General features: G+C 40.6%; 2 protein-coding genes across 5 annotated transcripts in view; one reads left to right on the forward strand and one right to left on the reverse strand.

The window, feature by feature from the left end:
• Mcc (MCC regulator of WNT signaling pathway) overlaps positions 1-8,107 on the forward strand; it is a 233,508-nt gene extending 225,401 nt beyond the window's left edge. For both annotated transcript variants that reach the window (XM_027400844.2, XM_027400845.2), the window contains 2 exons: positions 2,108-2,230; positions 3,397-8,107. In XM_027400844.2, coding sequence (XP_027256645.1) covers positions 2,108-2,230; positions 3,397-3,577 — 304 coding nt within the window. In that variant the 3' untranslated portion in view covers positions 3,578-8,107. The remainder of the gene's footprint in view (positions 1-2,107; positions 2,231-3,396) is intronic.
• Positions 8,108-8,241: 134 nt separating this feature from the next.
• Positions 8,242-16,755, reverse strand: part of Dcp2 (decapping mRNA 2) — a 38,649-nt gene continuing 30,135 nt past the window's right edge. For all 3 annotated transcript variants that reach the window (XM_027400846.2, XM_027400847.2, XM_027400848.2), the window contains exon 11: positions 8,242-15,693. In XM_027400846.2, the coding sequence (XP_027256647.1) occupies positions 15,530-15,693 (164 nt within the window). In that variant the 3' untranslated portion in view covers positions 8,242-15,529. The remainder of the gene's footprint in view (positions 15,694-16,755) is intronic.

Here is a 16,755-nt window from a genome sequence, read left to right on the forward strand (position 1 = left end):
CCTCACTGGAGGAGGGCTCCTTGGAAGGCTTAGGGACAGAAGGAGCCCCTCCCTGTCTTCTAGCAGGGAATGCCACCACTGTGATTCCCATGGGAAACACAGCTAGACCAGATTTCTTAGAGACTGCCAATGCTCAGGATAAACACATTCCCCAGTGGGGGTTGGTGTGCACCCTCATTCCTGCCTGCCCTGTGGCCAACCATCCTGTAGCTAAGGCAAGTGGAAGGACCAGTGAAGAATGGGTCCCCATAGCACAGGCTGGTTGCCATGCTTTCTCCTTGGGTTTTGTGTTCCTCCATTCATCAGTCTGGACAGGTCAAGTTGCTGATAGCTGAAATGTCAAGGATTAAATACTAGAGGGATCAGGAAGGGAAAATGAGGGACAGAGACATATAGGTCACAATGGATGCAGCCATCTTAGTTTCTGTGTGTCCCCCCCCCCCAAACATTCTAAGTATCTCTGAAACCATTCAGTGATCTGAGGACAGAAAACCCCATGGGTTCCATGATGTGCTTGCTCACATGCCATACAAAAATGTTCAAATAATGCAAAAATGAGTGAAATAATGAAGCCTCTGCTAACCCCCTTCCCTAACCACCACTGAATCTTCAATCTATGGTTTTCTAGTGTATTGTCACAATACATGCCATGCCTCGTTTTTTTTGTTTGTGTTTTAAATAAAAACAATATTCTATACTTCCATGTCAGGCATAATGATCTCAGTTTAGGCAGATTTATCTACAGGCACTGCAGTAACATGGACAGATCTTTGGTTTTCCAAGACAGGGTTTCCCCGTGTAGCTTTGGAGGCTGTCCTGGAACTAACTCTTGTAGACCAGGGTGGTCTGGAACTCAGAGATCCGCCTGCTTCTGTCTCCCGAGTGCTGGGATTAAAGGCGTGCGCCAGCACCTGGCAACATGGACAGATCTTGATTAATTCAAACACTCCCTGGTTTTTGTTTGTGAACACGATCATATGCTGTAGTGGTCGAAAGACAACTAAAGATTCAATTAATTCCTTCTACTGTGTGGATTCTGAAGGTGCACTCAGGTCATCAAGCATGGTTTGGTGGCAAGTGATTTTACCCATTGAGCCAACTTGCTAGGCCACTTCTCCTTGTAAGGCAAGCTGAAGTGATTCCAGCTTCAACTGACCTTATATACCTTTGGGGTGATACACACAAATACTTAAGGTATTTCTAGAAATCAGTTTGCTTAGTCAAAGGGATGTGTGCATCTTCTGCTAGTATTTTGGATATTACCAATCCCAGCAGGCACACGGGTTCATCAGTGTCACTTGGAGTCTTTACACTTGCAGTGTAATTCCTTTCCTATACCCTGGATTCTCAAGAAGCCTAAAGAATACTAGTTGTGAACCAGGCAACTCTCAAGTTATCAATGAGGCATAGTGCCCAGGTGTTGGTGCAGGGAACTAACTCAGTAAGGCCAGGCTGCTAAGTATATTATGACAGTGACACTATAGAAGTGGCATCAGGGAAGCAAAAAATAAATCAGAAGCTGCCAGGACTCTGGAAAGCACCGTGCTTCCTGTCTCAGCTGGCATGGGTCACTACAGTAGAGAACACATGGAGTCCAATCAAAGTGCAAATGGAATTTAAGTACTTAACTGAGAAATGAGGACTTTGAAGATGAAAAGGAATTTTATGATGAAACAAATGTCATTTCAATTCCTTTCTCCAGTATCACCATTTTTGTTTCCTTAAGTTATGATCTGGTAATGAACAAGAACTTGTCCAATTAGGCAACCCAGGCATGGAGCTGGGAGCTACTGCTTAGACATGTAGGCCAAGAGGGTTTGTGGCCACGACCGAAGGAACATCTGTGCCAGTAGCATCAACTAGCTGTCTTCTTCCATGGGACGTACACTGAAGATCTCTAGGAGGCTCACTGAAGAAGCAGGGTCCAGTTAGTCTGAGAATGCAGTGATGAGAAATGCTCATTCTGGCTGTGCAAAGCCAAGAAACTGTGCTCCTCAGCCCATTGCTATCTTAACTTTGTTTGCTCTGGACCACAACCCTTGGACCCCTGCTCCCTTCCCACCATCACCAACACCTGCTGATGGCTGCTACTGTCTCTTTGATACAGGGAGAAGAAGTTGAAGGCCAGAGTTCAGGAGCTGGTCAGCGCCTTGGAAAGACTCACCAAAAGCAGTGAGATCAGACACCAGCAGTCGGCAGAGTTTGTTAATGACCTAAAACGGGCCAACAGGTAAAACTCCTAAAAACTGTGCCGCCCAGAGGCCGGGCACGAGGAGATCTTTCTTTGTATTTCCTGGGAAGTGACTAGTAGCACAGGGTGATCTATCCCTGTGTTCTCCTGGGAAGTGAGTATAGAATCTGACATACAGATGACCAGAAACCGAGGAAATTAAAGATGAATATCATTTCAGATTAGATGGGTTTAGGGAAATAAAGTCTATTGCAGTCTTTCCCTGACATTTCCTATAATAAAGGTTCTGAGAAGTTGTGTAAAAAGAAAAAGTCTTTTTGAGCCAGTGTTTTCAATTGGCAATCAAATCACCTATTAGAGCAATACCTCTCCCAGGGAAACATTTTAGGGTACTTTACACTCCAAGAGTCCCAAAACATTTGGGATATGATCTTTCTATATTTAAAAAAAATAAGGACTTCAGAACCTTTGTGCCTGGAAGAGATTTAAGTTTTTATTCATTTACAAAATTCAAGCTTAGTAGATGTTACTTTTATGAAAAATACTGTTTTCCATATTGCAATCAGAATAGCGCATTTTAGTTTTGTAAAGATCCCTGGCTTAATAGGCTACCTGAATGTCAGTCTGCTTTGCCATCAACATAAGACCCTCTGAAGGAGGTTTTATGAATCCTAGAGGGCTTTGTGTCATCAAGTCACACTTTAGGAAGTCCTGCTAGGGACAGTATACATGAGGGGAGTTTATGTTCTGTTTTGGAGCAGAGATAATACGGGATAAACCTGGGCTTGTTTGTAGCCTTACTATAGTGGGCAGTGGTCCAGGGCCAATTCACACACCTGTGTTCTTTAGAGGACAGCATTTCTTTACAGCCCGCTCCTGGGTGAGAGAACACTTTATTACACTTGACCATCTATAGCTAGCAGCCACAAGATAAGTATACCTAGTATTTAATTTTCTAGAATTCAGCAACCTCATCTTCTGTTTTAAATGTGGCCATATGGGCTGTTGGTTAACTCCTCTGCGCTAACACAGCATATAGCCTGGGCCTGGATTACTATGCTTAAACCAGAGTCCTAGTACTGTGCACTTTCTAATCATTACACTTTGGATCCCAACTGAAGGGGCCAGCTGCACTCCCAGCATCGTACAGAATAGGGTGTCACTCATTCCTTAAGATAAATCCTTGCTTCCCTGTTTTCACTCAGTAACCTGGTGGCTGCCTATGAAAAAGCAAAGAAGAAGCACCAAAACAAGCTGAAGAAGTTGGAATCTCAGATGATGGCTATGGTGGAGCGACACGAAACCCAAGTGAGAATGCTCAAGCAAAGAATAGCTCTTCTGGAGGAAGAGAATTCCAGGCCACATACCAACGAAACTTCACTGTAACAGGCATCAGGGCCCAAAGCTCAGCCTCAAGGGGCTAAACCCCAGCAGCTCTGAAGTCCTCAGTGGAGACAGAGCCAAGGAAGGGGAAGATTGTATATAGGTTACGGGCTCCACCCTTGGCGTGAGCGGTCATGATGGCACTGTGGACCATGTATGCACAGGTTCCAGCTACTCCAGGCCTGGCCACAAAAGGCATCAGCAATGGCCCCAGCTAAGTGCTTAGTTGTGTCTTTTGTGTTTTCACCACTCAAGTTCTCATGCTCTCACTTGTTCTGTATAGCAGTGGGAATCCTGGCATTTGGTTTTATGCAGACTTCTAAGCTGTTTTTGTTTTTCTTGATTTGTTTTTGTTTTTGCTTTTCATAGACTATGGACTTTTCTTGCTTCCTCCTCTAAGGGAAAAGTGACAGCGTTTTGTGTGTCTCCAGCATCTAGGGCACAAGGCTCTGGCTTCCAGGTCCTATGGTACCATATTCCTGAGATACAGTCACATAGAGGGATTAGCTGAGAGTTACAGACCACAGGACAGCAGTGTCATTGATCATCCCAGACACACTGCAGTTTCAAAGAGAGCATCAAGGCTGTGTGTAGCCAGTTCTGTACTGGACAAATAGAAGCATCTTCCATTTTTCTTTCACAGGCAGGACTAGGCTAAAGCTGTTTTAGTTCCCGTCTAGCAAGAGTAGAATTCAGAATGCATATATCTCTAAGATTTTACCAGGGGTTTCCTCCAGGGTAGAGAAAAGTAGTATTATCTCTTTCCCAGCCCCAGGGCACTACCGTTCCTATTCTGAATCAAACCTAGCCACTGGAGAACGTGTGTAGCTGGGCCCTGCCTCTCTAAGAGCAAGAGGCTTTACACTGTTGGACACTGAAGAGACCCTTAATGTTGTAAAAGATGGTCCCCACCTTTTTAATAGAGTGACACTGAACCTTTAGTCCCCCAACATCATGAAGGGAATAGGATGAGGAAATGGCTGATAGGCCTATTCTGTCCCTCCAGGTGATTTCAAGCTAAATGGTGACCGGGAAGTTATGACCTAAGTACCTGAACTCCTCTAGGGAGGCATTCTAGAATGTTTAACTGTGTCTGTGAGCAATAGAAAAGAACAGTTTGGCCTTTTTTCACCTGTAGCCCCAAGATCCTACTCATCTGCTATGAGAAATGGGTTACACTGTCATAACTGGATGACATGCTGCACTGTGTTGATGCTGTAGACTCCAGGCTGGGGGGGGGGGCGTTGCTCAGGCCTTCTCCTACAATGGCTAGCCCCCAAAGCCTAACAGCCCTTCTTTCTCAGACCAGTACAAAGTTCTACTCATCCTGCCAAGAGAAACAAAAATGTGTCAAGGCTCCTGAGTATTGATGGCTTTCTAGCTTTTTGTTAATACCTGTATTCACTTTCGGGGTAAAGTTGCATTTTATCATGAGGAAAATGTGTGGATAGAAACACCTATTGCCTCCCCACCACCCCAAGAATTTAATAGATAAAATTAGCTTTCAGTTTTCCAGGTAGCTTCAGGAAATGTCTGCCCCAAGCAAATGGGATGGGCATGGTTGTCCTGGTCCAGGAGACACCACATTCCAGGTAAGGGACAACAGCTAGGCTATCTGTTCTGTGCATCATATTTGGTGAACAGCATGTGCTGCTCTAATGGATCACAAGCAGGATGCTGAGATGGAAGGCCCAAGCAGTGATGAGTTCTGCTGGCTCGCTGAGCTTTGCCCCCGCCAGATAAAACCAGAGAACCTATGCTTCTAGGTCTATAGTTCCTCCACAAAACAAAACAAAACAACAACAACAAAAAAGAACCCAAAGCAACAATCCTATCCTACCTACCTGGCCTTTGAGTTTCTAAGTACATAAATGTATGGCAACTTGGTGAAAAGTGTTTGCCAGGTTAAAATGCCACATTTTTAAATAAGTGGGAAAAGACTATACAATCTTTTCCTTGTAATTTCCAATCTTTGTTTAGGGCTGAAGCAGCAGGCATTTGACTATGTGAATTGTCACACTGATTAAAATACATGATAGCAGGTGCCTGAGTAATTTTCCTTTTTTTTTAACCTGACTCTTCCAAACCTACTTCTAAATAGGGAATGGTTTTCATTAACATGTCTATTATTGCTAACAAAATTATCTTGATTTTAATTTGTATGGGGTTAAAAACCTTCAGAATTTCATATTTTTGAAACCCCCACTACTACAGTCTTCAGTGGTTGTTGCTCTTTAGACAGTTACCTTTACTAATCAAAGCCGATCTTGACTCAGAAAGAAATAAGCAGAGCAAGAGGGCCCATTAGGAACCCTTTATAGGTTCCCTTGGACTATACTCCCCATTGTGAACTGAGGCAGACAAACCCAAGTATAGGGCAGCAGGCCCAGAAGGCATCTATCCATGGCTGGCTCTGGTCTGCTGCAACCAGCCCCTGCGTATCAGCCAAATTTGCCTTGCAACAGTAAGAAATCCTGAATTGGACTCACAAAGACTGTCATGTGATCAGACTGAGGTTTATCCTTGTCTCTGAGCCATACATACTCCAGGCATAAATGAGTGTCACATGTCACCAGTGGAGGCAAAGACTTTCACCTACTCTCATATGTCGATGTGGCACACTTCTTAATGTGTGTGTGGCCAGAAACTGGATGCCACATTTAACTGACAGTTCTTTCAGACACATGTACTTACAAGGGCTTCGGAGAACTCTAAAATAGAGCTTCGTCCAGGTTCTCTAAGGAACAGCAGTCCAAGGCATAGCCTTAGGTTTTTATTCATTCTAAAAAAAACATTAAGAAGGGAAACCTGAGACTGCTGGAAGTCTTCTAGTTCCTGCATACACAGACATTACCTGAACAGAAAACAAAACAAAAACTCTATTAGTTTGCTGCAGGGTTGGAATGCCTGAATCACTGGCATGAACTGAAAACTACCAGGATTCTGTAATCCCTATACACTATGGCCCACAAAAAAAGTCTATGCAATGATATAAATTGTGTAAAGTACTTCAGAGCTGCCAGGTGTATGAGTTATTACACTATATTTTAAGTGAAGGGTGAGAAAAACATCACTCTTATTTGTCAAAACACTTCCTTCCATAAATGCTTTCAATTATAAACGTTTAATTGGGAGTATGTTCCAATCATTATTTGAGCACAGTGCCCTAAATAAAAAAAAAACTAAACCAGTGTTCACTAAGTGTGCAGTATCACCTACTGAACTGAACATCTTTTTAGAGCCCAACAGAGAACAAGTGTACGTTGGCTAGAGTTTCTGCCCTGATCTTCATTAGGATGTGGTCCCAGGGAAGAGCGGGGCACAAGAGCTTAAGTGACATCAGTACTTCCTTTCTGTGGCACACTGCAGCTTCTAGAACAAGATAATTGTGGAAGAAATCAGCAATTAATTTTATGTTTAGCCAATAGAACCTAAATGACAAAGAATGAGGGAACATCTTGGCCACAGCTTGCAAATGCTGTTATAGAGGAAGCACAGCTTGCTATAAAAACCCTCCAGTGTGTGCACAATTGAGTTCCTGGGGCCTCTGAACTCTGGCCCCCTATTTCACTTAACTTTATCTTTGAAACACCTTTGTATTCATTTACAAATAAATGCATCTGCTGCCAATAGCCAATTTGAGATTCTGTGACCCCAGCATAACTGAGCACACTTGTATAGGGGAAGACATTTTCCTATGCAGGCAAGCATTACAATTTTGGTAATTCAGTATAATCTTAACACCTTATCTGTATTCCAAAAAAACAAAACAAACAAACAAACAAAAACCCCCAAAAAACTCAGTCCCAGAATCAAGAACCAATGTTGGATAATGACACCTGTGACTCACCATTTGATCTTCCTGTCACTCATCTGATAGTTACTGGAACTGCCTGCTCAGCAAACAGCAAGCAAGTTCTGTAGCGAATTCCACATCCATAGAGATGCTCCGGGGTAGCTATGTTTCTGCTCTATTGTTCGCCTTTTCCATGGTCAGACTCATGTGGAAAACACTTGTAGAGTCTGTAGTGTTCCTTTGCAATGCTCCCATTAATATGCCCACTTCAAGAGCCCCGATAACCTAATTTTGTTAGAACCTGATACAAAGATTACAAAACATGTTCATTTCTATTTCTAATCTGCTTTTAGACATATTGTTAACTTACTTTGCATGAAATTTACTTTTTTTATCAATTGAAAAAGTGCTTTTATACCACTCGAATTAGAAAATCCTGCCTTGAATGTACTGTTGTTAAAGCACACGTGACTGTGTTTGCATCTGTCAGTACTGTTCTGTTTGTACTGGAGTCTCATTTGAAAGTGGCTACTAAACACTGTACTATACCTTGTAATTTTTTAGCCTCACTTGTAGCTTTAAATGTTTCCAGATGCCTTTAGTTTTAGCTGCTGTAAAATGGCTACTTTGTGTTATTTGATATAGAATTGTTTAAAAAAAACTCCATTTATTTATACAGAGACATTTATAATATTTTACAAACGTTCTTATATTCTGAATAAATATTTCTAATTCCATGCTACATATACTTTGTTTTAATGAAAGAGTAAAGACAATCTGTAGAAGTACTTGCCAGTCACTTATATTTGATTCAGGGGCTAGGTATAAAACTATTTCAGATCAAAACTACAATGAAACAGGAACAACAAGATTCTCATTTATCACCAACTTTTATTTGACTGCCTTCACAAACAGCATAAACAGAATTGAATGATCTTTTAAAAAATTATCAGGGAGTCAGATGTAAACTATGAGAGATAGCAGTTTCCTAGCATGTCAGAAGGGGCAAAACACTGACTTTTTGCTACATGGAAAGAACTTTTGGTAACAGTTATATATAGCTGAGAATTCTTAAACAATGTATTTCTGCCTGAGACCCAAGGACAACAGGACATGCTGCTGGAAGGCCTGGTTCTGGCCTAAGTTTAAGAATCATTGCATTTTACTCATCTGGTTTATACCTCTAGTCTACCACTATACTCCTGTTGAAAGAGCCAAACTGTGAATGAAGACACAGATGACATTCCCACTGTCCATATTTCTGAATGGATCCTACGTTTTATATATTCTATTAATGGAAACAGAACTTCATAACCTTTTTGGTCCCGGGAGATGGCAGCCAAGAATAATAGTAATGACCTAAAATTACAGTAAGAAGTGACAAGGGCCGAAACAATGATAATAGCAACTAAAATAGAGCCAATTTTATTGGCAATGCACTATAAATAGGCGGAGTTAAGACCAAATTTAACACAATATTTTACAGAAAGCCAATGTGAGCAACCTTCCATCACTGTAAATGTATTCTGTAGGGTATGGTTTTAGCTTTTAAGCTAGTGTGGATTACATTCAAAAAGCCTTTAGAAGTTACAGCATACTTACGGTTAATGACAGTACTGCATTTCTCAGTGGAGAATACAGGTGTCAATCTCCATGTCTTTGGAAGTACAGTGCTCCAGACTCACTAAGTCACAAACACCAGTCACTGGAAATTGATGACAGTCACACCAATTCCAATCATTTCATAGACACTCAACATGAGGGAAGGAGGGTGGGTGGCACTGCACAAACCTAGCTCTAAAGGCTGTTGTTATACCACAACAAACCCAACAGGTTACTTTGTGGATTCCTTTTTGGTTTCCTTCAATGCTTGACTATTAACCACAATAAAGCAAATAACTTTCATACTACCACAGACATAATTATATAAAAGGCTTACATCATCTTTCCCCAAGTATTAAAATGTCCTCGACTCAAGTAATAAAACACAGTTGTAAGTTACGGAAAGGTTAAATGTTAAATCATTTCACGTAAGACAAAAAAGTGAAGAAATCTATTCTAAATTCTAGGTTTTTTTTACTGAACATTATATCCTTAATGAAGTTTGTATCAACTTTTGTAGCTTCCATGACTCAGGCATCATTTGCCTTTTCTAAACAAACTTACAGACTGTCAAGTCTGCACTGACAAGGAACATTAGGCCTTCACAGTGCAAATTACTTCAAAGACATGGTGCTTAAAACTATACAACTTTTACTCACTTCTGCACCTAAACTAAATGGTACGCTTCCATTTGTAACATTTAAGACTATTTTTTATTTACTAATCATTTTTGAGACAGGAATTCTCTGTATTGCCCTGGCTGTACTGGAACTTGAGTTGTAGACCAGGGTGGCCTCAAACTTAAGAGATTCCCCTTGCCTCTGCCTCCCAAGTATTGGGATTACAGGTGTACACCACCATGCCTGGCCTGATTTAGGACTACCATAATTAAGAGAATATCACTTATAAATATATGAACATTCATCAAGATTCATTATGGTTTCACTGAAGCCAGCAGATTAACTGAATCTAGTCTAGTAAGTGAATATTCATTTTAAAACTAATCAGCAAATATAAAAACTAGTTTTTAAAAGTTAAAGCAAAGTTGGGAGTTTTACTATTCTCCCCTATTTGTTAATTTATACAATGGAACAACTGACTGTTGTCCTCTTTGAAACAAACTGTAAAAACAAAAGGCTCATTCCCTTGGACACTGCATTTGACATTTAATAGTTATTTTTCCACCATTCAAACACAGACCAAAATGTGCCATACATACATCAGTGAAATGCATACTCCTTCAGGACCACTTCATGCTTTCCCAAGGTACTGTGCATGCCATGTGCCCAAGTACACCACTGTTCATGCTCCAGATGCATTACTGCAATTCATCAAGCCATCCATAGCCAGCAGATGCTGTCCCTCCAAAGCTCACAGCTGGCAACCTCGAGAAATGGCTTAAAAATGTACAATTTTATCCCAGGATAGTCTAGAACCATTGTTTTAGACATTTGGATCAAATCATTAAAAGTAGAAAGTATGTAACCTTCTACTTTAAAAGCTCACTATCCTAAGAACTAAGGACTAGAAAATGTTGACCATTTCTTCCTAGAACTACACTGAAGTGTTTTCTTTGTTCCCACACTAACTTCACAGCTTCATCCTGTGACTTGAGAGAGCATAATTCTTCTAGCTGCTTTAGGCCCAAGAGTTAAAAGTTAAGGCAAATTCTCCTGGTGCCAGATACATTAGAGATACAGCATAAACAAAGACTGATTACCAAAACAGATGCTCAAAAAATGGCACTCAATAACAGGCTAGTAACAACATCAACCTAAACTACCTAACCCCTACAGCAAACATTGAGAGCTTTGCCTGCCACTGAATAATGAACCCACGTCCACTAAGAAGACCAAGTCAAGCTGAGCGTTGGTGGCGTACACCTTTAATCCCAGCACTCTCGGATCTCTATGAGTTAGAGGCCAGCCTGGTCTCCAGAGCGAGTGCCAGGACAGGCTCCAAAGCTACACAGAGAAACCCTGTCTCAAACAAAAAACAAAAGAAGACGACCAAGTCATACCCTGAAATTGACCTGCCATTTCTTTCCTCAGAGAACTCTTGACCAACACTGCCCAACTTACTAGCATCTTGAGGTGAATCCTTTTAGACTATGCTTTCAGGCAGCTACTACAGGCAGAAACCATGCCTTTGCTACTCAAGATAAATGTAATCTCTGTATTGCTGATTTCAAGTTAGATATACCATTGTGAACACTTCTCAAGATAAAGCCTCTGAGCTTTAACACAAAGTAGGAAGATGTACATAGGAAACCCAAACAAACAAGAGCCACTTGTCAGCACTGAGTTAACAGAATATCTTTACATCTAGTTCTATGCATGAGTGGACCAAGGCTCCACTTCTCACTAGCTATAGAGAACTTCAGTAACAACTGCTGTTCATCACAAGGCAACTGCTGGCAGCACACTCACATGCCAGAGACTGTGCCACACTCTGTGCTATCTTGTTAACAACAGTGGACAGAAGCATTGGGTGTTCTGGCAGAGGGCCTGGGTTCCAGTTCCAACACTGTAATTCCAGCTCCAGGAGGATCTAAGTCCCTTTTCTGGCCTTCTTGGGCACCAGGCACACATGTCACACACACACACAAATCCATACACACTAAAAGGAGATTAAAATTAATAATAATAATAATAATAATAATAATAATAATAATAAAAGAGGGCCTCTGCAGAATCAACACAGAAAAGACGCAAGCACTAGTCCTTAAAGTGAGAAAAATTACATTAGAATCAATGGATTGCTTGCCAATCATATACAGAAGACAACATTTCATTGAGGGAGGGACTATATACGCTTAGACCACTCGGGCTGGGCACAGGCCATATTTCTCACCTGGAGCATCAAGTGTTAGCCATGTAGTTTCTTCCTCACACTCTGCCCAGCAACTGCAGGGAATGGCAATCTACTTATGACAAACCTCAGATTGCTGATCTCAATCTGCCCCATCTGACACAGGCTTCAGGAATAACCCAGTTCTATATATAGAAAGATGAGGAGAACAACTACTATAAGCCCATTTGTAGACTTTTAGGACTATACAAATATATTATAAAGTGTTAGGACACCAGGGATGAGCTGTATTGGCCCAGCTTTACCAAACTGTGAGGGGTAACACTACTACAGAGGGGTGATAATACCTTTAGATACAACAGTGGTTTCCTTGTTGATGGTCAATTTAAGTCACAACACATCTGAACTTCTTTTCTCAGGCCACACGATAATCCAACTCAAGACCAGGAGGAAAAAGTGTTAATGAACACAGCCACCATTGATAACACAAAGAAAAAACTGCCTCAGAGAACACAGGCACAACTGTTGTCATTACAGTCTCCAAAAAGGAGGTGCACAGGTAGAGGAAAGGTCAAGAGGCCAGGCAGGCAGGAAGCATGCCCAGCAAAAGATCATTTGTAGGCCCCTCCCCACTTACTGCTAGGTGAGGGATTTGCTAATAAAATGTTTTAAATGCACACAGGCACCAGTCCTTGACATTTTTAGAAAACACAGTATTCTATAAAGGAATTTGATTCCTATAGCCATTCTCTAGATTTGCAATTTTTTTATTGACAGTACATGTAAATTACTAAAACCCCCAAAGAAAAAGTACAGCCAAGTCTTACAGCATAATATTAATCTGCTATATAGCTCCATTATCTGAAATTACTAATTAGTATTTAATATAAAAATAATGATATTCAAAGGTCAAAACAGCAAGCAGTGACCACAATTCCTGTGACAGTGTTGGGAGACTATTTGTTGTATATTGATACCAAAATCTAGTTAGATCTTTCAACATGTTTAACCAATTTCATCCAAGCTACCTGGTCTATTAGGTTTTTCAGGCTCCTCCAAATGCGCATGTCTCAGGACGGAATCACTGTTTGAAACCCTAGAGTCATTCATTCACTATTTTGTAACAAAAACTTACAGAAAGTATGTAAACTGTATTCTTTGTCTCTTGGAGTAAAATGTGTAAGGACAAAGTTATTTAACATTCTTCAAACCACTGAAATCACACATAAAAGCACCTACAAACTTAGACTTAAAAAGATTCACAGTGCACTGCACCTTGGAACACATGCGGTTGGGTCCTAAAGATGTTTAAAAGCGATTTCAAAGTCCCACCCCACAAATACACAAAAAGTCTACTGTTCCATCTATCGTCTTACAACCCAGCACTACACAGAAGACATTATTGCATATTCAGCATCTTCATCATCAGATTCTATGAAGAAATGCTAACACAGTTCAGAGAAGAAATCCAGTCCTGTGCTAACCATAGTCTCTCATATAACCTGAACAGTGAAGGAGCGAGCATAGCATTTGTACATTAACAAGGTACACCAACTTAACATTTTCTGCATAGCTGAGTCACATCAGACATACAAACCTTAATTCTTCTTCCAGTATGCTTTTAACTTCAGATTGCTATGAGAGCTAAAGTTCGAAGTTACCATAATTGCATCCCAACCATATCCTTGTTTTGTTCCACAGTGCATTAAATGAAGCAGCACAGCATTTGATGGTTCTTAGAGTCAACAACTTTAGAGGCCATACTTCTGGTAACAACGTCACTTTTGCTTTAGTATTGAGAGCTGAAAAATCCAACCTCTATAGGCACCAGAGACTGACCAAAGTACTCATTTAAGAAGAATCTCTCTCTCTCTCTCTCTCTCTCTCTCTCTCTCTCTCTCTCTCTCTCTCTCACACACACACACACACACACACACACACACACACACACACACACACACGATTTCCAGATGACAGTTAATGAGTGAAAATGACTCATCTGAGGAGCAAACTAAATTTTCACTCCCTTAACCATTTAACAGAAATCTGGAATGCTGGGACCAACTATAAATATGGCTCAAGAAGACCCAACCAAAGCAGCCGTATTTCTGAGAAGAATAGCAAGGGCATCCTAACACAATCATATACTGTGTTAAACAGCAAAGGTCACAGAAGAATTCACAAAGTAGTCCCATAAAAGATTCTAGACACACTGTATCACTGTGAAGTCTCCTGCTTAGCACCGAGAGTGACACTTTCATTAATAAACAGAATTTCTTCTTTAAAACCAGCCATTTAAAATCGAAAGCAACGTGGTAATACCAAGTGAATTCTTTACAGTAATAGCCCTTCCTTTCAAAGTCCTAGGGGCTAAGGAGAACCCCTATCAAATAGGCTACATATACAGAATAAAGATTTCTATAGTAATATTTATAAGCAGAGATATACTTTGTGGATACCACTTGTAAAAAACAACTTTTAAAAACCCACATGACAGATGCACGTGCACACATGCACTCAAACATCCCATCCCCCACCCCCAGGAAGTATTCTCAGCGAGGTCAGATGCAGCCAAAATGCTATTGCCTCCTTAAAGCTCTGGTGATTGTCCTCAGTTACAGGTGACCCTTGTAAAATAGCATTGTCATCCTTGTTTGGATTTAAGAATCCCAAAGGAGCAAAATACAAAATACATTCTTAGGTGTGAGCTAAGTACATTACTTAAAGGGTCCCCCAGCAACACGCTGTATTTATTTGTACCGGGTATATTGCATAACCCCTTCTTTTCTCACTTTATAACTCAGGGGCTTCAAGATATTAATAAAAAGCATGTCACTCTGCTATTATGGCAAACTGGAACCTAATGTAACATCAGCTTCCACAGATCAACACTGAGATACAATATAAAACTAAGAATGTAGTTTTCCACACATACACTAGAGAATGTATGGATTATTTCACATGAGCATAATCATTGCACAATACTGAACAGCTAGACGCAGACGGTCAAGGCATGATCCAAAGTAACTGCCAGTGACTGGCTTTCATGCTCTCTGCTCCCACACTCCTAGGTTTTCTGACAGCATACACCACAGCTCAGAATTACAGCATCAACCCTCACCAACTCAATCTCTCTCCTCCAAGCTGTGGCCTTTGTCCTGATGGTAGTGCTCAATAGTCCACTGTGCAAATGAGGACTGTTTTCAAGATGCTGGCTTTAAATAAACTGACAAAATTCCAAACAGGATTAGATTCTCAGTGGTTAGAAGCAGAGAAATGAGCAAACTGCCTGCAATCCTGATGTCACATTTCAGCTCTTAGTGCTCACTAACAACTGGGGAGTTAAGTTTCTTTTAAAATTTTCAGTCAGAAAACTTACTATAATCACTAAGATGGGGAGATGAAATACTCCTATTTAGCTTGGCTACTTGCTGATGACTCAATCAAAACATCTCAGTTCTTGATCAGAATACAAAATAAATGCCCTCAAAAAAGGAAAAGACAAAAAACAAAGGCGACTAAAACGTGGTTCTGAACACTGAAACGGTAAATCCATACAAAAAGTTCTAAATGCATTTACAGTGCAAACTTTTGTTTCTTTCTAGTTTCTCTTCTGTACAGAAAATCTCTTTAGAAACTGCCTCCCTGCATTTCCTTCAGATACCTGAGAAAGGTAAGGCTTGAGGAGACACACTCAAATGCAACAGGTCTCTGATCATGGGACTTCTGCAATACACTTGCTGCTATCAAAGGTCCAAGATTTTCATTATAGCGTTTTGGTCAAACTTGAAACTCAGGAAGGTTCTGGATGAAAATGGGAACTTGCAATGTCCGTTGCATGCCACAGAGTGTCCTTCAACATGTTCTACCAATGGGTCTTCACCAGAACAAGGCAAGTCATATGCAGCATCTGCTTAGGAAACAAAATTAGTAGTCAGTAACTCTGAAAGTTTACCAAATACTACCCTCCACCTACTCACTGAGGGAAACTCAGACATCTTTGTAAAATCTGATTCAATCTGAAAGTCAGTATTCAGTGGAATCTCTTATTTATTACTGCCTATTTTTATTTATTTCTATTAATTCAGATTCTTACCCTATGTGCTTTAAGACCCTTGATAACCCCTTGCTTTCAAATTGGGCATATTTTTAGTTCTTGTATATGAATTTTGTGCCAGAGTAACCAGAGCTTTTTGACAGAGATCAGTATGAAAATACTATGAAAATTATAGTTACAATGAAAAAAAAAAACCTGTAAAGATTATAAGTAGAGAAAAATAGTTGAAATTTACCAAGTCCTCAACAGATCAAAAAATGAAAACCTAAATGCTCTTTGACAGTCAGTCTTAGCAATGCCTTTCTTTTGGATATAGTACCAAAAGCCAAAAGACACAAACAAATAGAAACAAATAGATCAGTTTAAAAGCCAGCAAGAATCTATGTTTAAAAGATAAAGGTTAACTTCCCATAGTGAGAGGCTAAAGCATCTTTGCTCACTTTTTAATCTTGTGTGTGCACCCCCACATGAAAGCATGAGCACAGGCATGTTATGGCACACACATGGACGTCAGATGACAACTCATGCCTTCCACCTTGAGATGGTGCCTCTTGTTTGCTTTTGCAATGGCCTGTGCCAAGCTAACTGACCAGACTTCCAGGAATCTAGTCCTTGTTTCCCATCTTGCCACAGGGGCACTGGGATTAAACATTTGTACCACCATGTCTGGATACACAGGTTTTATGAATCAGAACTCGGGTCCTTCTACCCACTGAGCTATCTTCTCAGACCCAGAACATCTCTTTTAAGACAACTTTTGTTTTCATTTTTTTTAAATGATTGGTTAAGTCAAGTTACTAAAAAGTCGACTCTGAACATCTGCAGTAGTGACTTTGAACTCCATTCCTGGCTCAGCACAGATGGAAGTAAGTCGCTTAACCATCTCAGGACTGCCACCAATGAGTCACTGGTGGA

The sequence above is a fragment of the Cricetulus griseus genome, chromosome 2 (genome assembly GCF_003668045.3).
Source record: "Cricetulus griseus strain 17A/GY chromosome 2, alternate assembly CriGri-PICRH-1.0, whole genome shotgun sequence".
In the NCBI taxonomy this organism is placed as follows: Eukaryota; Metazoa; Chordata; class Mammalia; order Rodentia; family Cricetidae; genus Cricetulus; species Cricetulus griseus.